The following is a 22,676-nucleotide window of genomic DNA, read 5'->3' on the forward strand; positions in this document are numbered from 1 at the left end:
CTGGATGTCGATTAGTACCAGAATGAAGCTTGCCTGAGACATCTGGAAAGCAGGCTCCAGGCTGAGACAGACATGCTACACCTATAAGCCATTAATATTTAATATCCTCTGCCCTTACTGAAAGGGGAAGACATGCATAGGTACCACACCGAGATTCAGTGATGTGTGACCAAACAGGATGTCCTCGGCCCCAGCCGTCTGCTGTAACCCCCTCGCAGGATCTCTGATCTGCCTCCAGTCATCATTTAGGTTGTTTATTAAAAACATTCTATATCTATACTTTATCTTTGGGCAGTTTGATGATGCTTCTAGAGCTGGATAGTCGATCTTCATCTTCACAATGACAATGATAAAACCTTTTTATGTCACAGAATCAGCTAGTCTGACACTTTTTGATATGGAGGTTATGCTTTAAGTGCGGTTAGGTTGCCCCATATGCAGGAAGCCTCCTAGACAGATTTGTTTTTTATTCATAGTTACAACCACTCTACACTATACACTGGTTTTTCCGGCATATGATTTGGTGGCATTAGAAATCATTCTACTTACTTTCCTTCGAAATCAGAAGATGTCCAGCAGTGCCATCTGCTCAGAACTGGCCAGAAGTGGTCATGTTGTAGATAGTTTGTTCAAAGTGACATACCGGGACATTTTGTCTACAGTACATATGTCTTCTATAGAGAAGCAAGACTCTAATCTTTTGTATATGATCCTTTGTAATTTATAATAAATATCTTTACCAGTAAAAATGTCAAAAGTAATTCTCAGGGGAACTAAAATGCCCTTTCAGATGATCGGACAAAGGAGCATTCATAAGGACGTTTTATCCCCAATCATTGCCCATTATACACATGGCAATGATCATCTTGTCAGCTGGCAGGCATTGAAAAGGTTCACTGATTGGCAATGCATGTCCCCATGTAAACAGGGATGCCCTACAGACAACATGCAGCCTGAAAGAAGACAAATTATCATACTAACTACTGTTCGCCCCCCTTTAAGTTTGCTTCAGTATACGTCAAAGGTCTTGTAAACATACACTGATCGACTTGTCATATTGTCCATGTAAAAGAATGCTTAGCAGAAAATTTCTTAAGCTGGAAACCCACAAGGAACTTAAAAATTCCACTGGTAATATTATAAAGAATTAATTTTATTATTAAAAAAATAGAACACAAATAGCTTATTGGTCATCGGCCATATAATATGAGGGAAATGAAAACACTACTCCTTTCATTTGCAAACTTTCTGCATGGGCTAATAGATCCCTTTATCTTGTCAGGGACCTATATATTTCTTGTTTTAACATCAATAGTTAATGCTTGAAACTCTCATATAATCATATAAAACATTTGGTAATTACTGTATCATTCCTTACATCCTGGGTTTTGCCCAGGCCTGCCATAGGCTATAATATAATGCCCTCAGATTCTAGGATCCAGTCATAAGCTCTTCATTAACCAACTAGGTGGTTGTCAATGGAACATGGACGTCTAAATAAGATCATTTCTCTACTGGATAGGTATAAATAGATTCAGACTACACAGAGAGCCCTTTATGTTTCAGGATAGTTGTCCTCCAGTGCACAATGTTATTCAGGGACATGGGGATGTCGTGACAGGAGATGTAAGCTGTGAGCAAATGGGATGTCCAATTCTGCTCATTAATTTTCAGTCTCTGAGATAAATAACTCCTTATACAGAGGAGGGAATCGCTCCCATGCAATTCTTGGGTACATCTGTCTGAAGATGTTCAGCTTTTCCAGGTGGAGCTGGCAAATGCTGGAGAGTTTCTCCTTTTCTGGAAGCTGAAGACATGGGAAGAATAAAAAAAAAAATTATCTAAAAGAGGATTATAGAATGCTGTGGTCACATGAAGAAGAGACGTGTGAGGATTATATAGAGCTGTGGTCACATGAAGAAGAGACGTGTGAGGATTATATAGAGCTGTGGTCACATGAAGAAGAAGAGACGTGTAAGGATTATATAGAGCTGTGGTCACATGAAGAAGAAGAGATGTGTGAGGATTATATAGAGCTGTGGTCACATGAAGAAGAAGAGACGTGTGAGGATTATATAGAGCTGTGGTCACATGAAGAAGAAGAGACTTGTGCGGATTATATAGAGCTGTGGTCACATGAAGAGACGTGTGAGGATTATATAGAGCTGTGGTCACATGAAGAAGAAGAGACGTGTGAGGATTATATAGAGCTGTGGTCACATGAAGAAAAAGAGACGTGTGAGGATTATATAGAGCTGTGGTCACATGAAGAAGAGACGTGTGAGGATTATATAGGGCTGTGGTCACATAAAGAGGAAGAGACGTGTGAGGATTATATAGAGCTGTGGTCACATGAAGAAGAAGAGACGTGTGAGGATTATATAGAGCTGTGGTCACATGAAGAAGAAGAGACGTGTGAGGATTATATAGAGCTGTGGTCACATGAAGAAGAAGAGACGTGTGAGGATTATATAGAGCTGTGGTCACATGAAGAAGAAGAGACGTGTGAGGATTATATAGAGCTGTGGTCACATGAAGAAGAGACGTGTGAGGATTATATATATCTGTGGTCACATGAAGAAGAAGAGACGTGTGAGGATTATATAGAGCTGTGGTCACATGAAGAAGAGACGTGTGAGGATTATATAGAGCTGTGGTCACATGAAGAAGAGACGTATGAGGATTATATAGAGCTGTGGTCACATGAAGAAGAGACGTGTGAGGATTATATAGAGCTGTGGTCACATATAGAAGAGACGTGAGGATTATATAGAGCTGTGGTCACATGAAGAAGAGACGTGTGAGGATTATATAGAGCTGTGGTCACATGAAGAAGAAACATGTGAGGATTATATAGAGCTGTGGTCACATGAAGACGAGACGTGTGAGGATTATATAGAGCTGTGGTCACATGAAGAAGAAGAGACGTGAGGATTATATAGAGCTGTGGTCACATGAAGAAGAAGAGACGTGTGAGGATTATATAGAGCTGTTGTCACATGAAGGAGAAGAAACGTGTGAGGATTATATAGAGCTGTGGTCACATGAAGAAGAGACGTGTGAGGATTATATAGAGCTGTGGTCACATGAAGAAGAGACGTGTGAGGAATATATAGAGCTGTGGTCACATGAAGAAGAGACGTGTGAGGATTATATAGAGCTGTGATCACATGAAGAAGAGACGTGTGAGGATTATATAGAGCTGTGGTCACATGAAGAGACGTGTGAGGATTATATAGAGCTGTGGTCACATGAAGAAGAAGAGACGTGTGAGGATTATATAGAGCTGTGGTCACATGAAGAAGAAGAGACGTGTGAGGATCATATAGAGCTGTGGTCACATGAAGAAGAGACGTGTGAGGATTATATAGAGCTGTGGTCACATGAAGGAGAAGAGACGTGTGAGGATTATATAGAGCTGTGGTCACATGAAGAAGAGACGTGTGAGGATTATATAGAGCTGTGGTCACATGAAGGAGAAGAGACGTGTGAGGATTATATAGAGCTGTGGTCACATGAAGAAGAGACGTGTGAGGGTTATATAGAGCTGTGGTCACATGAAGAAGAAGAGACGTGTGAGGATTATATAGAGCTGTGGTCACATGAAGAAGAAGAGACATGTGAGGATTATATAGAGCTGTGGTCACATGAAGAAGAAGAGACATGTGAGGATTATATAGAGCTGTGGTCACATGAAGAAGAGACGTATGAGGATTATATAGAGCTGTGGTCACATGAAGAAGAGACGTGTGAGGATTATATAGAGCTGTGGTCACATGAAGAAGAAGAGACGTGTGAGGATTATATAGAGCTGTGATCACATATAGAAGAGACGTGAGGATTATATAGAGCTGTGGTCACATGAAGAAGAGACGTGTGAGGATTATATAGAGCTGTGGTCACATGAAGAAGAAACATGTGAGGATTATATAGAGCTGTGGTCACATGAAGACGAGACGTGTGAGGATTATATAGAGCTGTGGTCACATGAAGAAGAAGAGACGTGAGGATTATATAGAGCTGTGGTCACATGAAGAAGAAGAGACGTGTGAGGATTATATAGAGCTGTGGTCACATGAAGGAGAAGAAACGTGTGAGGATTATATAGAGCTGTGGTCACATGAAGAAGAGACGTGTGAGGATTATATAGAGCTGTGGTCACATGAAGAAGAGACGTGTGAGGAATATATAGAGCTGTGGTCACATGAAGAAGAGACGTGTGAGGATTATATAGAGCTGTGATCACATGAAGAAGAGACGTGTGAGGATTATATAGAGCTGTGGTCACATGAAGAGACGTGTGAGGATTATATAGAGCTGTGGTCACATGAAGAAGAAGAGACGTGTGAGGATTATATAGAGCTGTGGTCACATGAAGAAGAAGAGACGTGTGAGGATCATATAGAGCTGTGGTCACATGAAGAAGAGACGTGTGAGGATTATATAGAGCTGTGGTCACATGAAGAAGAGACGTGTGAGGATTATATAGAGCTGTGGTCACATGAAGGAGAAGAGACGTGTGAGGATTATATAGAGCTGTGGTCACATGAAGAAGAGACGTGTGAGGATTATATAGAGCTGTGGTCACATGAAGGAGAAGAGACGTGTGAGGATTATATAGAGCTGTGGTCACATGAAGAAGAGACGTGTGAGGGTTATATAGAGCTGTGGTCACATGAAGAAGAAGAGACGTGTGAGGATTATATAGAGCTGTGGTCACATGAAGAAGAAGAGACATGTGAGGATTATATAGAGCTGTGGTCACATGAAGAAGAAGAGACATGTGAGGATTATATAGAGCTGTGGTCACATAAAGAGGAGACATGTGAGGATTATATAGAGCTGTGGTCACATGAAGAAGAGACGTGTGAGGATTATATAGAGCTGTGGTCACATGAAGAAGAGACGTGTGAGGATTATATAGAGCTGTGGTCACATGAAGAAGAGACGTGTGAGGATTATATAGAGCTGTGGTCACATGAAGAAGAGACGTGTGAGGATTATATAGAGCTGTGGTCACATGAAGGAGACGTGTGTGAGGATTATATAGAGCTGTGGTCACATGAAGAAGAAGAGACGTGGGAGGATTATATAGAGCTGTGGTCACATGAAGAAGAAGAGACGTGTGAGGATTATATAGAGCTGTGGTCAAATGAAGAAGAAGAGACGTGTGAAGTTTAGATAGGGTAGTTGCATACAGATTTTTTTTGGCTATGATCTGTTACTAAGGTAACAAAGTCTTACCTTTGTTAAAATGAACTCGCGACGTGTTCTGTGAAGTAAGTTTCTAAAGGCCAAGTGTATCTTCCTGTATAGAGTATCCACCTTGTGCCTCTCTTGTAGCCAGGGGAGGCCTATGAAAAGTCAGAAAATTTTGGATTCACATAGAAATGTAGAAATGATTCTGATTATTCAACAACTGGAAAAAGCCTAAATGGCCAGTAAGGATCATCAAGAGAGAAACACTTCGGTGAGGGTGCCCGTTGGCCCCCACTGGTCAGATACTGATGATCTTGGTCAGGGATGGCCAATCTACAATTCTCCAGCTGTTGCAAAACTACAATCCCAGCATGCCTAGACTGCCTACAGCTATCAGCCTACAGCAGGGCATGGCGCGGAGAGCCACAGGTTGGCCATCCCTGATCTAGGTCATTAGATAAAAAGTGTCAGAAAACCCCTTTAAGAAAGCTGTAATGGATCCAGAGATCTCCCCATTCATTGCTCCAATTGGTCTGCTACATTTATTTCAAGCTGGTAGGGGGGTGTTTACGTTCTCAGTGGACGTGTCTGTAACGGTCACAGCCTCTAATATTAGATAGGGTTGGTGGCATTTGAAAGATGGACCAGATACATTATATTGAATAACTTCGGGGCTACACCCAATTTTTTATTACATGCATTTACAAATGTATTCCGATCCAGGAATTGTTTTGAAAAAAGAAGAAGTTAGTCGACATTCTACACCACTGTGTTACTGGAGTTAGATTCAGACCATTTTTTAAACTAATTAAAGTCCTAATTGTTAAATCTGGAATGAAACTGACATAGCTCTCCATCACTGGAGAGAGTGGTATAAAAATGGCAAAATTTCACAAATTAGCGCAAATAAACGTAAAAGTCACAAAACTCTATTTGTGATTTTTTTTTTTAAGCCAGCATTCTGGGGTGAAGGGCTTGATAACTCCCCCATGTCTCTAGAGGGTGCACGTCATGTTCCATGTGCAGCCCAGTGTATGATCACAGCCCTGGTATATACTTGTGTAAGTGATCAGATGGCTTACTGGGATCGAGCAGGGTCAGGGCACTGAAGAAGGCCATTTCATGTTCAGAGAGGTTGAGTGCACAGAGTGACTGGCAGAACTCAAACATGGAACTGATGAGATCATGGCAGCCTGAAAGAATAAAGGAGACATTCAGTGTATTTTACAGGAGATTACAATTTTGTAAAAAAAAAAAAACAGAACACTAGAATCAGAAGCGTCTTACCTAAAGAATGGAAGAGCTCCAATTGTGCATATTTTCCCTCAAAAAAGACAGTGCTATTGTACCAGTTAAAGGCTCGGCTCATTCTAATCAACAGCAGCTCCATTGCGCCTACGACACAGAAAAGGGTGGTTAATTGGCTTTTGTGGGACTGGAAATGTGCAGTTATAATCCTCTCATCCAGACTCTACGACCTCTGCTACCTGCTTTCAGAAGTACAATCTGATCGTTTGGATTCAGGTCCATAAAGCCACTGAGCCGCTTTGCAAATTCCACAATATATTGAATGGCATCTGTAATGTGACAGACACAGCGTTCCCACATCTGGTCCATGGGCTGCATAGAGACAGGAGGTTATGTGTGAATAGTGATGGTCCTAGCGATGTCACTGTTAATCATTATTCACTCAATGTCATCATTAGCTGGTTACCTTTTGCTGTAAGCTCTGCATTTCTTCAGGTGTGAACGTTTCCCATCTCAATATCTGAAGGTTCTCCTGACGAAACTGGCATGTCTCTTGGTGTGCAAACACCACATTCTGCGTTAGCAGTTCTGAGGTATACCGATACCATAAGAAAGCAAAGAATAATTTAGTGTACACTGAAAATAATAAAAATGATAGTGCTAGGGTTAGATTGAGAGTAGACCGACTCACCCAGCTCTGTGGCTGATAGCAGGCACTCCGGAGGCAGACAGCTGCTGAAGTTGAGGCTGCAGAATGATTGCAGATTGTGGAAGACATTGGGTCTCAGCTGCTGTTCTCGGAGAAAGCTTTTCCTATTTGTAGCTTCTGTCTGTGCCTTTTCTGGGGTGTGGAGCATGAGGGGTTCCCTCTGCAGTTGCATTCTAGTCAGTGAACAGTTACGCGGGGCGAAGGAGGAGTCCCACCTGCTGTGACCTATCCATGCAGAAGGTTGGGTGGAATGAGGCAGCTCTGGTGTTGTAGTGGATGGTTGTTCAGCCTGGTTTTCAGAACTTTGTAGGCTTCCAGAGATCTCTGTCCTTTGCTCCTTCAGAAGTTTTTGCACCTCAGCTTGTAATATAGCCCTCTGCTTTTTTGACATGCGCCCAAACTTAACTGCTAAAAAAAAAAAAGTTGAGGATGGTAGAAATTATAAAAGGGTTTGGCCACTGACTAACAGCTGTTGATGAATGTGTTTGTACGATGATTATATGGCATTTACTAATATAGACTTTGTTGGTATTCTGCACTATTTTCTATATTTCATAAGGTATTCTCTCTTGTTGGCCAAGTATTTTGTGCTGTCCACAAAATGGCTGCTGATGGAGGGTCATGTGACCAGGCAAATCACTCAGTCTCCTCCATTAAAATATACTACACCTGTACTAAACTCTCAACATTGCAAGTGCAGATGGAAGATGTGGTGTATTTGGGGGAGAAGGCTGAGGGATGAGTTATTTTTGCATAGTCACATGACCCTCCATCAGCGGCCATCTTATGGACAGGACCTCTGTGGCGACAGCATAGAAGATTTGCCCAACAAGGGGACATGACTTATAAAATATAGTAAACGGCACAGAAAGCTATATTAAGTGTCTTATAGTTTTACATACACATTGGTCGAAAGTGGCCAACCCCTTTAATGTTTAGTTTACAGTAAAAAGTTCATTTAATTTGAGCAGCCAAGCACTTACAATATATTTGCCTGTTCAATCCCCTGATGCCCCAGTGGTCCCTGCAGCAATGATGTGCGGTACGTGCAGCCGGTGGCCTCAGTGGTGATGGTGGTATGTACGGCCAGTGATTGACTGCAGCGATGATGTGCGGTACGTGCAGCCGGTGGCCTCAGTGGTGATGGTAGCATCTACGGCCAGTGATTGACTGCAGCGATGATGTGCGGTACGTGCAGCCGGTGGCCTCAGTGGTGATGGTAGTATGTACGGCCAGTGATTGACTGCAGCGATGATGTGCGGTACGTGCAGCCGGTGGCCTCAGTGGTGATGGTGGTATGTACGGCCAGTGATTGACTGCAGCGATGATGTGCGGTACGTGCAGCCGGTGGCCTCAGTGGTGATGGTAGTATGGACGGCCAGTGATTGACTGCAGCGATGATGTGCGGTACGTGCAGCCGGTGGCCTCAGTGGTGATGGTAGCATCTACGGCCAGTGATTGACTGCAGCGATGATGTGCGGTACGTGCAGCCGGTGGCCTCAGTGGTGATGGTGGTATGTACGGCCAGTGATTGACTGCAGCGATGATGTGCGGTACGTGCAGCCGGTGGCCTCAGTGGTGATGGTAGCATCTACGGCCAGTGATTGACTGCAGCGATGATGTGCGGTACGTGCAGCCGGTGGCCTCAGTGGTGATGGTAGTATGTACGGCCAGTGATTGACTGCAGCGATGATGTGCGGTACGTGCAGCCGGTGGCCTCAGTGGTGATGGTGGTATGTACGGCCAGTGATTGACTGCAGCGATGATGTGCGGTACGTGCAGCCGGTGGCCTCAGTGGTGATGGTAGTATGGACGGCCAGTGATTGACTGCAGCGATGATGTGCGGTACGTGCAGCCGGTGGCCTCAGTGGTGATGGTAGCATCTACGGCCAGTGATTGACTGCAGCGATGATGTGCGGTACGTGCAGCCGGTGGCCTCAGTGGTGATGGTAGTATGTACGGCCAGTGATTGACTGCAGCGATGATGTGCGGTACGTGCAGACGGTGGCCTCAGTGGTGATGGTAGTATGTACGGCCAGTGATTGACTGCAGCGATGGTGTGCGGTACGTGCAGCCGGTGGCCTCAGTGGTGATGGTAGTATGTACGGCCAGTGATTGACTGCAGCGATGATGTGCGGTACGTGCAGCCGGTGGCCTCAGTGGTGATGGTAGTATGTACGGCCAGTGATTGACTGCAGCGATGATGTGCGGTACGTGCAGACGGTAGCCTCAGTGGTGATGGTGGTATGTACGGCCAGTGATTGACTGCAGCGATGATGTGCGGTACGTGCAGACGGTGGCCTCAGTGGTGATGGTAGTATGTACGGCCAGTGATTGACTGCAGCGATGATGTGCGGTACGTGCAGCCGGTGGCCTCAGTGGTGATGGTAGTATGTACGGCCAGTGATTGACTGCAGCGATGATGTGCGGTACGTGCAGACGGTAGCCTCAGTGGTGATGGTGGTATGTACGGCCAGTGATTGACTGCAGCGATGATGTGCGGTACGTGCAGCCGGTGGCCTCAGTGGTGATGGTAGTATGTACGGCCAGTGATTGACTGCAGCGATGATGTGCGGTACGTGCAGCCGGTGGCCTCAGTGGTGATGGTAGTATGTACGGCCAGTGATTGACTGCAGCGATGATGTGCGGTACGTGCAGCCGGTGGCCTCAGTGGTGATGGTAGTATGTATGGCCAGTGATTGACTGCAGCGATGATGTGCGGTACGTGCAGCCGGTGGCCTCAGTGGTGATGGTAGTATGTACGGCCAGTGATTGACTGCAGCGATGATGTGCGGTACGTGCAGCCGGTGGCCTCAGTGGTGATGGTAGTATGTACGGCCAGTGATTGACTGCAGCGATGATGTGCGGTACGTGCAGCCGGTGGCCTCAGTGGTGATGGTAGTATGTACGGCCAGTGATTGACTGCAGCGATGATGTGCGGTACGTGCAGCCGGTGGCCTCAGTGGTGATGGTAGTATGTATGGCCAGTGATTGACTGCAGCGATGATGTGCGGTATGTGCAGCCGGTAGCCTCAGTGGTGATGGTGGTATGTACGGCCAGTGATTGACTGCAGCGATGATGTGCGGTATGTGCAGCCGGTGGCCTCAGTGGTGATGGTAGTATGTACGGCCAGTGATTGACTGCAGCGATGATGTGCGGTACGTGCAGCCGGTGGCCTCAGTGGTGATGGTGGTATGTACGGCCAGTGATTGACTGCAGCGATGATGTGCGGTACGTGCAGCCGGTGGCCTCAGTGGTGATGGTAGTATGTACGGCCAGTGATTGACTGCAGCGATGATGTGCGGTACGTGCAGCCGGTGGCCTCAGTGGTGATGGTAGTATGTACGGCCAGTGATTGACTGCAGCGATGATGTGCGGTACGTGCAGCCGGTGGCCTCAGTGGTGATGGTAGTATGTACGGCCAGTGATTGACTGCAGCGATGATGTGCGGTACGTGCAGCCGGTGGCCTCAGTGGTGATGGTAGTATGTATGGCCAGTGATTGACTGCAGCGATGATGTGCGGTACGTGCAGCCGGTGGCCTCAGTGGTGATGGTAGTATGTACGGCCAGTGATTGACTGCAGCGATGATGTGCGGTACGTGCAGCCGGTGGCCTCAGTGGTGATTGTAGTATATATGGCCAGTGATTGACTGCAGCGATGATGTGGATGCCACTTCATCGCAGCAGTGTGTGTCCCTTGCATTGGCAAACATGTTATTTTCTACGAACGTTGATATTGATGGCATATCCGTAGGTAGGTCATCAATATCATATTGGCGGGGCCTGGATACCCAATCAGCTAGCAGGTGTCTTGGCCACAGGAACTAACACAATGGCCCAGATTTACTAATCCTAAAGATGGTGTAAATGCAGCAGACTTATCACAGGGGCTCACATCTGGCACAGGAATAGACGCCTTCTCTGACTTTTGGTTGGCTTACTTTGAGACAGATTTTTATGTCAGAATTGCAACACAAAATGGTGCATCTTGAGCCCTGCCCCTTTCCTGTGAAGCCCCACCCCTTCTCCTAAGTCCCACCCCTTTGCCAAGCAAAAATCAATGTAGAAACCCCAGATGTGTCAGATTGTGCCAGTCTGGGCCTCTTTTTTGTTTTTAGACAGATTTTTGGTGCAGACACCCAGTAAGGCGACCTTCACACTAGCATTTTTGCTGGACCCGGCAGCTTCCGTTACTGGTAATACATCTGCATCCATTCTAAACAGATCCGGTTGTAGTATCTTTAACATAGCCAAGACGGATCTGTCATGAACTCAATTGAAAGTCAATGGGGGACGGATCAGTTTTCTATTGTGGCAGAGAAAACGGATCCGTCCCCATTGACTTGCATTGGGCGTCATGACGTCTTGCTCCGCATCCCAGGATGGAAAGCAAAATACATCATTGTTGCGGTTTGCTCTCCGGTCTGGAAACGCAACTAAACGGAACGGAATGCATTCTGGTGACTCTGTTCTGTTCAGTTCAGGTTTGTCCATATTGACAATGGGGACAAAACGGAAGCGTTTTTTTGTCCAGTATAACGTAAAACGTAAACGCTAGTGTGAGAGTAGCCTCGGGGTACTTTACAGATCAGCTTGTTAATGAAGTGTGCGGCTGATGATGACGACACAAGACGTCTCTCACCTCCCATCTATCATATCAGCGATCACGCAGAGCGGAATGCTCCATGTCTCTGTACTGAGCCATTGAAGGCAGATATCGGGTTCTTACCATCACGAGACATGCCCAAGGATAGACATTTCTGCAGCCGGCAGTGCTGGCATCGGTTCCTACTGGAGCGGTCGATGGGACAGCTTTGTTGCTGGCTGCATGAGTAAATCGGCTTCCCCTGCTGACTCCGGCGGAAAAAGCCCTGCCAAATAGTGCAAGCATTAGAGATGACATATATTCACCCTGGTTTCAGATGAGGAAACTGCTGAGGTTAGTACTGACATGTCAGCTGAAATGATAAATGTATGACCACACACTGATCAGTGGGGGCTCCAGCAGTCAGACCCCCAGGGATCATACGTGAGCTGAGCTGCACATCAGCAGCACAAACCTCTCTCCTGTATCAGTGCAGATAATAACATAGTTCTGTGTGTCTGCAGTTCATCCTACATAAAAGTCTATTCTGCAAACTATTGTAAAACCTATGATAAGTATTAGCTCTGGACAGGTTCTCAGCCAGTTATTGTAAATGGGAATATTTTAATTCACATACAGTAAGCAGAGATAGTGAGTAAGCTGTTCTCACTGTATGATGATATAAACCAGATAACCCCTACTGTCCGACCTCTGATGTGTCCTCCTGTCTTACCTTGCATCCTTCACATGTTATTACTCCATAGTGGATCCCAGAAGATTTATCTCCACAGATTTTGCACGGAATTACTTCAATTTGGGCTGCAAAAAAAACCAGAAGACATTCACGTGTTTCTCTTTCCTCTGACGCCTCAAGTGGCGCCTCCCACAGTCCACATTGCTGCCTCTCAGATGCTTCTGAGTCTGAGTAACCATTCTACATTACTATGGAAATTACCTTTATTTTACCTGGGGTGGAAAGTGTTAAGATTGAAAGTGTTAACTAAAAAAAAAACTATGATGAGAAATACAAGACTTGCATCAGCCAAGCAAACCCCTTCTCACTGGCTGTGAAACCTCAGGCATCCGGTTACGTCTTATTCATCTTCTCCAGTCCTGGGGACTGCACAAATATTTGCATAGACGAGTTTTCCACTAATTGATCCCTTGGCTAATATTTACCATAATAATAAATGAAGTCTTCATGTCTCTATCACCAGTGATACAATCCGTAATGCAAAGCGCTACCTACTGGATAACACAGGGAACTGCAGCCGAACTAAGACCGTTCTGCTATCTCAGACCTGTTACAGATTGTCTTAAGACCATGGCATTATAGCATTCCTATTACTGCTATTAGACCCAGATGCTCTACGAGTATAGATGGTATACCTTTTAGGGTGCATTCACGCCACCATATGTAGTTTGCTGTCTGCAAAAAATACAGAGGTCGTCTGTGTTGCATCCATTTTTTTTGCAGATGCAAAACTGTCAAGAATAGGACATGTTCTATCTGACATACGGATGCAGACAGTTAATTTTTTTGCAGACCCATTGAAATGAATGGGACTCCATCTAATCCACAAAAAATGTGGATCGGATACAGACCATAAATGCGGTCGTGTGAATGGGGCCTTATACAGATGCTAAAACAGAAGGTACCAAAGTAAGAAGACAAGCAGAGAAATATATAGTGTTGGCAACCTAAAAGACTATAACAGACATAAATGTGTTAAAAAAAAAACCTCCATGGTGGGTTATCAAGGTTTATGACCGTGTTGCGAAATAACAGAACTAGGTTATGAGCATATCGACTTCGGATGAAACAGCAGGAGCTCCGTACAGTATTAGAATGTATTGGCTCAGGTGAGCCGAAGTTATTGCTTTGCAAAGTCTCGCGAGACTTCGCGCAATAACATCATAAATTAATTTGTACTGTAAAAAACCATTTCCCGAACTTGGGTTCGGTTCCATCCTTGGAGATGGGTTTTTACAGTACAAATTAATTTATGAAGTTATTGCGCGAAGTCTCGCGAGACTTTGCGAAGCAATAACTTCGGCTCACCTGAGCCAATACATTATAATATTGCATGGAGGTCCGTACAGTTTTAGAACAAAGTTTTATGCAAATTGACTTCGGATGTTTCATCCGAAGTCGATTCGCTGATCCCAACGACAGAACGTGGTACATAGCACCCTCTAGAGGCCGGGTTCTTTAGTGCAGACCACAGAGTTTCATGATTCATATTGCATCATCATGTTAAATTATCAGAAATATTTGTAATAATTTAAACAGATTAAGGGCTCATGCACACGAACGTATTTTCTTTCCGTCTCCGTTCCGTTTATTTGCGGACCGTATGCGGAACCATTCACTTCAATGGGGCTGTAGAAAATGCTGAAGTTAGTCCGTGTGCATTCCGTTTCCGTTTGTCCGCTTGGCCGTTCCGCAAAAAAAAGTAGTGCAGGCCCTATAATTGTCCGCAAATCATGGTCCAAGGCCCCATTCAAGTCAATGGGTCCGCAAAAATATCCGTATGTCATCCGTATTTTGCGGATCCATACTGTAGAAATGCTATGCTCAGCCCATATTGCTCATGTGTTTGGTGATTAATAAGTTACCGTTTCCGTTTCCAATCCGCAAAAAAACAAATCAAATACGGAAACCATACGGTTATGTTTTGTGGAATAACAGAACGGAAGAGGACTTAAATCAGAGAAAAAAAACTCAGATGCGGACAAACGGATGCGTGAAAAGCGGACCACAAAACAATAACGGTTCGTGTGCATGAGCCCTAATTGTCCCCTTCCCCTTTTCTTCCTTTTTTTTTTCTTTTTTTCTTTTTTTTCTTTTCTCCTTTCTCTCTCTTTCGCTCTTTCCTCTTTTCCCCTATTCCTCTCTCTGACGGGACGGGGGGGAGGGAGGACACTGGACGCATCGCAAGGGGGACGGGGACGGGAAAATATGGGACTGGGGGGTAAAGGGGAGTTAGTTTAAATTATATTAAATGTTAATGATTATTTTCTTGGTGTTTTTTTTTCTCTTTATTACTTCCTTGTATATTAATAAAGTTGTTGAATTAAAAAAAATATATAATAATTGTCACGTTGATGGTATCACACTAAAGTTAGAATTGATAAGCATTCGCAGCATGCTCCTGTGCACGCGCTTTACAGAGGACCCTGATCTTGCTCTTTCTGGTCCCTGGCAGATCCAAAATGTGACGTCACATTTGGGTCACGTGCATGCTGCAGCCATTTTGTATGTTAAACATTTTTATACACAGGTGAAAGGTACAGTTGGTCGGCATTCAGGAAGTGGTAGTCGTAGTAGAACAAAATACCGACACTCACTTTTCTTTGAATTGTTTTTACTTCAACAGGCAGTTTACAGCACTACAGTGCTATTTATACCCAGGCCTGTAGATATAAGAATGGGGAATCCTCTAAGTCTAGAGAAAGGAGGTTTCTACACCAACACAAAAGAGGATTCTTTACTATAAAAGCAGTGAGACGTTGGAGCTTTCTCCCTGACGAGGTTGGGATGGTGAACGCAGTAAAAGAGAAGGGGCTGGGATTCCCGGAGTGTAATAATCTTACAGGTTATAGTTAGTAGATTTTTGGAGAAGGGTCAATGATCCAGGGAGTTTTTCTCATTGCCAGACTGGAGTTGGCAAAGAATAATTGCTTCAAAGATGAGGAAATTGACTTCTACCTGTTTTCCTTCCTCTGGATCAATTTAACAGGATAAAAGGCTGAACTGGACGGATATATCAGTTTTTTCCAACCTAAGGCCTCGTGCTCACAGCCTTATTTGTTTCTCTCCACAAAAAAGGATCCTGGAAAAACATTCTAACGGATTAAGAAATTGGAGGAACTGTCAAGTTCGGAGGAAGCCTGATAATATGGGGTTGTTTCACAGCCAAATCGGGTTGTTTCACCAGGATCGATGGTGGTCTCAATGCTGAACTAGATGTATCTTACATGACGAGTTACTTCATACACTTGAGTACTATGGGTATGAAAAGGACGACATAGTGTTCCACCAGTACAACAACTCCAAGCATACGTTGAGATTGGTGACTACAACAACTCCAAGCATACGTCGAGATTGGTGACTACAACGACTCCAAGCATACGTCGAGATTGGTGAAGAAATGGTTCAGTGACAATGCAGTTGAGGTGCTGGATTAGACCCCACAGTCCCCAGACCTCAACCGAATCGAAAATTTGTGGATAGAGTTGAAGAAAAAGCTGTATTCGTACCCAAGTGAGTCAACTAGTATGCATCAACATTGGGAACGTGTAGAAGAGACCCGGGAACAGATTTCGGTCGAGACATGCTTGAATCTGATCGAAAGCATGCCCAGAAGGATTCAAACAATGTTGAAAGCCAAATGTGGATTTACAAAATACTAACAAAAGAATAGAAATTAAAATTTAGAATTTTAGGAGCAAAACAGTAACAATGCAGTTACATGACAAGAATCTGCATAACTAATCATATGCTAAATAGTTGTAAGTCTAATTTATGTATGAGATAGCCAAGAGGATTAAATGATGGTAGTCTTACGTTCGAAGCTGTACCAGATGGAGCGTGAAAGTCAAAAGTTCAAAACATTGCTACCCTTTTGCTCGTTAGTGTAAAGTGCTTCTATAATAGAGCCTTATACAGTGCTTCTATAAGAGAGACAGATACACTGCCTCCATAACAGGTCCAGATACACTGCCTCTATAACAACCAGATACACTGCCTCTATAACAGGTCCAGATACACTGCCTCCATAACTGGTCCAGATACACTGCCTCCATAACATGTCCAGATACACTGCCTCTATAACAACCATATACACTGCCTCTATAACAACCAGAAACACTGCCTCCATAACAGGTCCAGATACACTGCCTCCATAACAGGTCCAGATACACTGCCTCTATAACAACCATATACACTGCCTCCATAACAGGTCCAGATACTCTGCTTCCATAACAGGTCCAGATACTCTGCCTCCATAACAGGTTCCAGATACACTACCTCCATAACAGGTCCAGATACACTGCCTCTATAACAACCATATACACTGCCTCTATAACAACCAGATACACTGCCTCTATAACAGGTCCATCCATATACACTGCCTCTATAACAACCATATACACTGCTTCTATAACAGGTCCAGATACACTGCCTCCATAACAGGTCCAGATACACTGCCTCCATAACAACCAGATACACTTTCTCTATAACAGGTCCAGATACACTGCCTCCATAACAGGTCCAGATACACTGCCTCTATAACAGGTCCAGATACACTGCCTCCATAACAGGTCCAGATACACTGCCTCCATAACAGGTCCAGATACACTGCCTCCATAACAACCAGATATACTGCCTCTATAACAGGTCCAGATATACTGCCTCCATAACAGGTCCAGATACACTGCCTCCATAACAGGTCCAGATACACTGCCTCCATAACAGGTCCAGATACACTGCCTCCATAACAGGTCCAGATACACTGCCTCTATAACAGGTCCAGATACACTGCCTCTATAACAACCATATACACTGCCTCTATAACAACCATATACACTGCCTCCATAACAGGTCCAGATACACTGCCTCTATAACAGGTCCAGATACACTGCCTCTATAACAGGTCCAGATACACTGCCTCTATAACAGGTCCAGATACACTGCCTCTATAACAGGTCCAGATACACTGCCTCTATAACAACCATATGCACTGCCTCTATAACAACCAGATACACTGCCTCTATAACAGGTCCAGATACACTGCCTCTATAACAACCAGATACACTGCCTCTATAACAGGTCCAGATACACTACACTGCCTCTATAACAACCATATACACTGCCTCCATAACAGGTCCAGATACACTGCCTCCATAACAGGTCCAGATACACTGCCTCTATAACAGGTCCAGATACACTGCCTCTATAACAGGTCCAGATACACTGCCTCTATAACAGGTCCAGATACACTGCCTCTATAACAGGTCCAGATACACTGCCTCTATAACAACCATATGCACTGCCTCTATAACAACCAGATACACTGCCTCTATAACAGGTCCAGATACACTGCCTCTATAACAACCAGATACACTGCCTCTATAACAGGTCCAGATACACTACACTGCCTCTATAACAACCATATACACTGCCTCCATAACAGGTCCAGATACACTGCCTCTATAACAGGTCCAGATACACTGCCTCCATAACAGGTCCAGATACACTGCCTCTATAACAACCATATACACTGCCTCTATAACAGGTCCAGATATACTGCCTCCATAACAGGTCCAGATACACTGCCTCCATAACAGGTCCAGATACACTGCCTCTATAACAGGTCCAGATACACTGCCTCTATAACAACCATATACACTGCCTCCATAACAGGTCCAGATACACTGCCTCTATAACAGGTCCAGATACACTGCCTCTATAACAGGTCCAGATACACTGCCTCTATAACAACCAGATACACTGCCTCCATAACAACCAGATATACTGCCTCTATAACAACCAGATACACTGCCTCCATAACAACTACAGTGCTTCTATAACAACCAGATGCAGTGCTTCTATAACAGAGCTTTACAAGGGGTGTTTAATAAGTTATCTACACTAGTATGTTCTGTCAGGGTTGGAGGGCTTAGCTTGTCTGTGCAGGTTGAGACATGTCTGGACATGCAACACACACAGTAGCAGTTCAGTCTGATGAAAGCACTGGAAATGACATGATGGCAAGTGCAGTACAATGTGAGTCTACAAAAAAAAGTGAGAGATTTGGAGCTTTGTTCCGTGATTAAATTCCTTACAAAGGAAGAAAAGACACCTACAGAAATCCATAAAAGGATGATTGCTGTATATGGTGATGATGGACCTTCCTACTACCAAGTAAAGTTTTGGCCCAAGCAGTTGAAATTGGGTAGCTAATTAATTGAAGATGACACCTGTTCAGGGCGACCTGTCGAATCATCTTTAGAGGAAACGTGCCGTACAGTGGAGGCCGTAATTTTGGAAGATTGTCGGGTCAAAGTCAGTGTTATAGCTCATGAGTTAGTTATTTCACTTGACACAGTTTCCAGTATCATTCGTGATGTTTAAATGTCAAAGATAAGTTCCCAGTGGTTACTACGAATGTTGATGCCTGAGCAAAAAACTTGTTACCAGCAATTTAGCCAAGAGAACTTAGACATACATAGAGAAAATCCAGGAGACATCTATTCCCAAATCATTATGGGTGATGAGACATGGGTCCACCACCCTGATCCTGAGACCAAACAAGAGTCCATGCAATGGAAGCACAAGGGGTCACCAACTCCAAAGAAATTTTGTGTGCAGCTGGATAGATCATGGCAACCGTTTTTGGGGATACAGAAGTCATTTTATTACTAGAATTCATGCCACACAAGACAATTCATCGAGACACCTATGCTTCATCAATTAAGGCATTACTCATTTATGAGTTTAATAAAAGAATTACATCTTTATGACAATTCTATCCAATTTGCATAATAATTTGGAACATGGTGTATGACAGAGCCGGATACAGTGCTTCTATAACTAAGCTATGTACAGTGTTTCTATAATACAGCTTTATACAGTGCTTCTATAACAGAGCCAGATACAATGCTTCTATACCAGAGCCAGCATACCCATAACAGTGCCACAGTGCTTCTATAATAAAGCAAGACTAGCCAGACCCATTGCATTGTTAACCTGAACCCCATAAGCCAGTTTGACATCACCAATATGTTCACATAAAGTAGGCATATTCTAATATACATATACAGTTGCAAGAAAAAGTATGTGAACCCTTTGGAATGATATGGATTTCTGCACAAATTGGTCATAAAATGTGATCTGATCTTCATCTAAGTCACAACAATAGACAATCACAGTCTGCTTAAACTAATAACACACCAAGAGTTAAATGTTACCATGTTTTTATTGAACACACCATGTAAACATTTACAGTGCAGGTGGAAAAAGTATGTGAACCCTTGGATTTAATAACTGGTTGAACCTCCTTTGGCAGCAATAACTTCCACCAAGCGTTTCCTGTAGTTGCAGATCAGACGTGCACAACGGTCAGGAGTAATTCTTGACCATTCCTCTTTACAGAACGGTTTCTTTTCAGCAATATTCTTGGGATGTCTGGTGTGAATCGCTTTCCTGAGGTCATGCCACAGCATCTCAATCGGGTTGAGGTCAGGACTCTGACTGGGCCACTCCAGAAGGCAGATTTTCTTCTGTTTAAGCCATTCTGTTGTTACTTTACTTCTATGCTTTGGGTCGTTGTCCTGTTGCAACACCCATCTTCTGTTGAGCTTCAGCTGGTGGACAGATGGCCTTAAGTTCTCCTGCAAAATGTCTTGATAAACTTGGGAATTCATTTTTCCTTCGATGATAGCAATCCGTCCAGGCCCTGACGCAGCAAAGCAGCCCCAAACCATGATGCCCCCACCACCATAATTCACAGGTGACATGAGGTTTTGATGTTGGTGTGCTGTGCCTCTTTTTCTCCACACATAGTGTTGTGTGTTTCTTCCAAACAACTCCACTTTGGTTTCATCTGTCCACAGAATATTTTGCCAGTACTGCTGTGGAACATCCAGGTGCTCTTGTGCAAACTGTAAACGTGCAGCAATGTATTTTTTGGACAGCAGTGGCTTCCTCTGTGGTATCCTCCCATGAAATCCATTCTTGTTTAGTGTTTTACGTATCGTAGATTCGCTAACAGGGATGTTAGCATATGCCAGAGACTTTTGTAAGTCTTTAGCTGACACTCTAGGATTCGTCTTCCCCTCATTGAGCAGTCTGCGCTGTGCTCTTGCAGTCATCTTTACAGGACGGCCACTCCTAGGGAGAGTAGCAGCAATTTGTCTTACCGTGGACTGATGAACAGCAAGGCTTTTGGAGATACTTTTATAACCCTTTCCAGCTTTATGCAAGTCAACAATTCTTAATCGTAGGTCTTCTGAGAGCTCTTTTGTGCGAGGCATCATTCACATCAGGCAATGCTTCTTGTGAAAAGCAAACCCAGAACTGGTGTGTGTTTTTTATAGGGCAGGGCAGGGCAGCTGTAACCAACACCTCCAATCTCATCTCATTGATTGGACTCCAGTTGGCTGACACCTCACTCCGATTAGCTCTTGGAGATGTCATTAGTCTAGGGGTTCACATACTTTTTCCACCTGCACTGTGAATGTTTACATGGTGTGTTCAATAAAAACATGGTAACATTTAACTCTTTGTGTGTTATTAGTTTAAGCAGACTGTGATTGTCTATTGTTGTGACTTAGATGAAGATCGGATCACATTTTGTGACCAATTTGTGCAGAAATCCATATCATTCCAAAGGGTTCACATACTTTTTCTTGCAACTGTATACAGGGGTGCACCTAGCCTTTCTGCTGCCTGAAGTGAAAACTGAAACAGCACCCCCCATGTCAATTTCTTAACCCCATTGCCACAATGAAAGCGCTCATTGCCCATGGCCCTTCTGCTGCCCCCCTCTTGCCCATACCTGTTTCTGCCTGAGACGATAGCCTCACCTGGCCTCATTGGTGGTGCACCCCTGCGTATATATGTAATAGTAATATTGTGTAACGTCTTGTGAGGCTCCCTTACACTAGAGCTTTAGTTCACGTCCTATACTTGGTTCTCCATGACATTTTCTTTATATACACTGTACAGTGTTAGAGAGGGTGGGTAGCATATCTCACTGCGTCTATTTTTAGAGGATTCAGTTGTAATCTGCAGCCTCACCTCCTGATCCCCGCTGTGTCCTGTGGTCTGATTGTAGTGTGAGTCTGTACGTTGGCTCCAGGTGCTACAAGCTCTTAGAAACTCGAGTGGGACGTTGAAGAACAGGGTTTATTTACAGTGCTCTGCAGCTGGATGTGACTGCTATATTTGTATCTAGTCCTTGCAGTGATCTGTCATACATTTCAGGACAGTTCTTTTCACCTTGCCTCGTGTGCAGCATGCAGATGTGCTGTATTATTGAAAGGAAATTCATGAGCTTCCATCCAGGTATTGCTGATTTCAAGCTTCAGCTTTGCAGCCTGCTTTGTGTTTTACAAATCCCAGAAAGTTCTGGTGTGGTGTTTGTTTAGCATTCGACTGCAACTGTGGAGAAATTGCAATGATGAACGGCGAACTCCTGTGGCAGAACGGCTGTGATGATTGCCTCTGACAGATAATTGTTTATAACACAAATATACTGTATTGGCACATACCCTCTAATAGAGCTAAAAAATTTAAAATATATATATATATAAAATACATAAAAGGAAAAAATATAATAAAAATATATTTTATCAAAGAAAAAGGTCATAACATGGTAAATATTTATCTTCATAACTATAGCAGCCTGTACAATAATATATAACACATTCTTAACCCTTTCCTAGTTACTTACTCTAAATTGGCATACAGCTACATCAGTGGGTGGCACAGGAGCTGTGCTTTTGCCATCTGCAGTTTGTTGCTGGCAGGCACTAATTCCTGACTATACTGACAATACTGAGGCATTGTAGGAGTGATCCAATAATTGCAGTGTGAAGTCCCATAGTGAGTAAAAAAAAGTTTACCGTATTTTTCGCCCTATAAAACGCACCTAGGTTTTTGAGGAGGAAAATAAGAAAGAAAAAAATTTGAACCAAAAGGTGTGCTTTTGAACAAATGGTGGTCTGTGGATGACGCTGTTATGGGGGATCTGTGGATGACACTGTTATGGGGGATCTGTGGATGGCACTGTTATGGGGAGGGGGATCTGTGGATGGCGCTGTTATGGGGATCTGTGGATGACACTGTTATGGGGGATCTGTGGATGGCACTGTTATGGGGAGGGGGATCTGTGGATGGCACTGTTATGGGGAGGGGGATCTGTGG

General features: G+C 44.0%; 1 protein-coding gene across 1 annotated transcript; it reads right to left on the reverse strand.

The window, feature by feature from the left end:
• Window positions 1-1,639: 1,639 nt before the first annotated feature.
• On the reverse strand, window positions 1,640-12,559 carry LOC120981961 (nuclear receptor ROR-gamma-like). Its single transcript, XM_040411774.1, has 9 exons — window positions 12,477-12,559; window positions 11,888-12,029; window positions 7,139-7,564; window positions 6,914-7,035; window positions 6,687-6,819; window positions 6,487-6,594; window positions 6,282-6,392; window positions 5,245-5,354; window positions 1,640-1,807 (listed from the first exon to the last, which is right to left on the reverse strand). The coding sequence occupies exons 2-9, from the start codon at window positions 11,898-11,900 to the stop codon at window positions 1,664-1,666; spliced, it is 1,167 nt and encodes a 388-aa protein (XP_040267708.1). The 5' UTR covers window positions 11,901-12,029; window positions 12,477-12,559; the 3' UTR covers window positions 1,640-1,663.
• Between the last annotated feature and the right edge of the window lie 10,117 nt (window positions 12,560-22,676).

This window comes from Bufo bufo, chromosome 11, assembly GCF_905171765.1.
Source record: "Bufo bufo chromosome 11, aBufBuf1.1, whole genome shotgun sequence".
Taxonomy (NCBI): domain Eukaryota; kingdom Metazoa; phylum Chordata; class Amphibia; order Anura; family Bufonidae; genus Bufo; species Bufo bufo.

Coding starts and splice junctions, on each gene's coding strand:
- LOC120981961 (XM_040411774.1), bottom strand. Junction 6,393..6,486: donor GGAGCTCTTCCATTCTTTAG/GTAAGACGCTTC, acceptor TTATTCTTTCAG/GCTGCCATGATCTCATCAGT. Junction 5,355..6,281: donor CCTGACCCTGCTCGATCCCA/GTAAGCCATCTG, acceptor GACTTTTCATAG/GCCTCCCCTGGCTACAAGAG.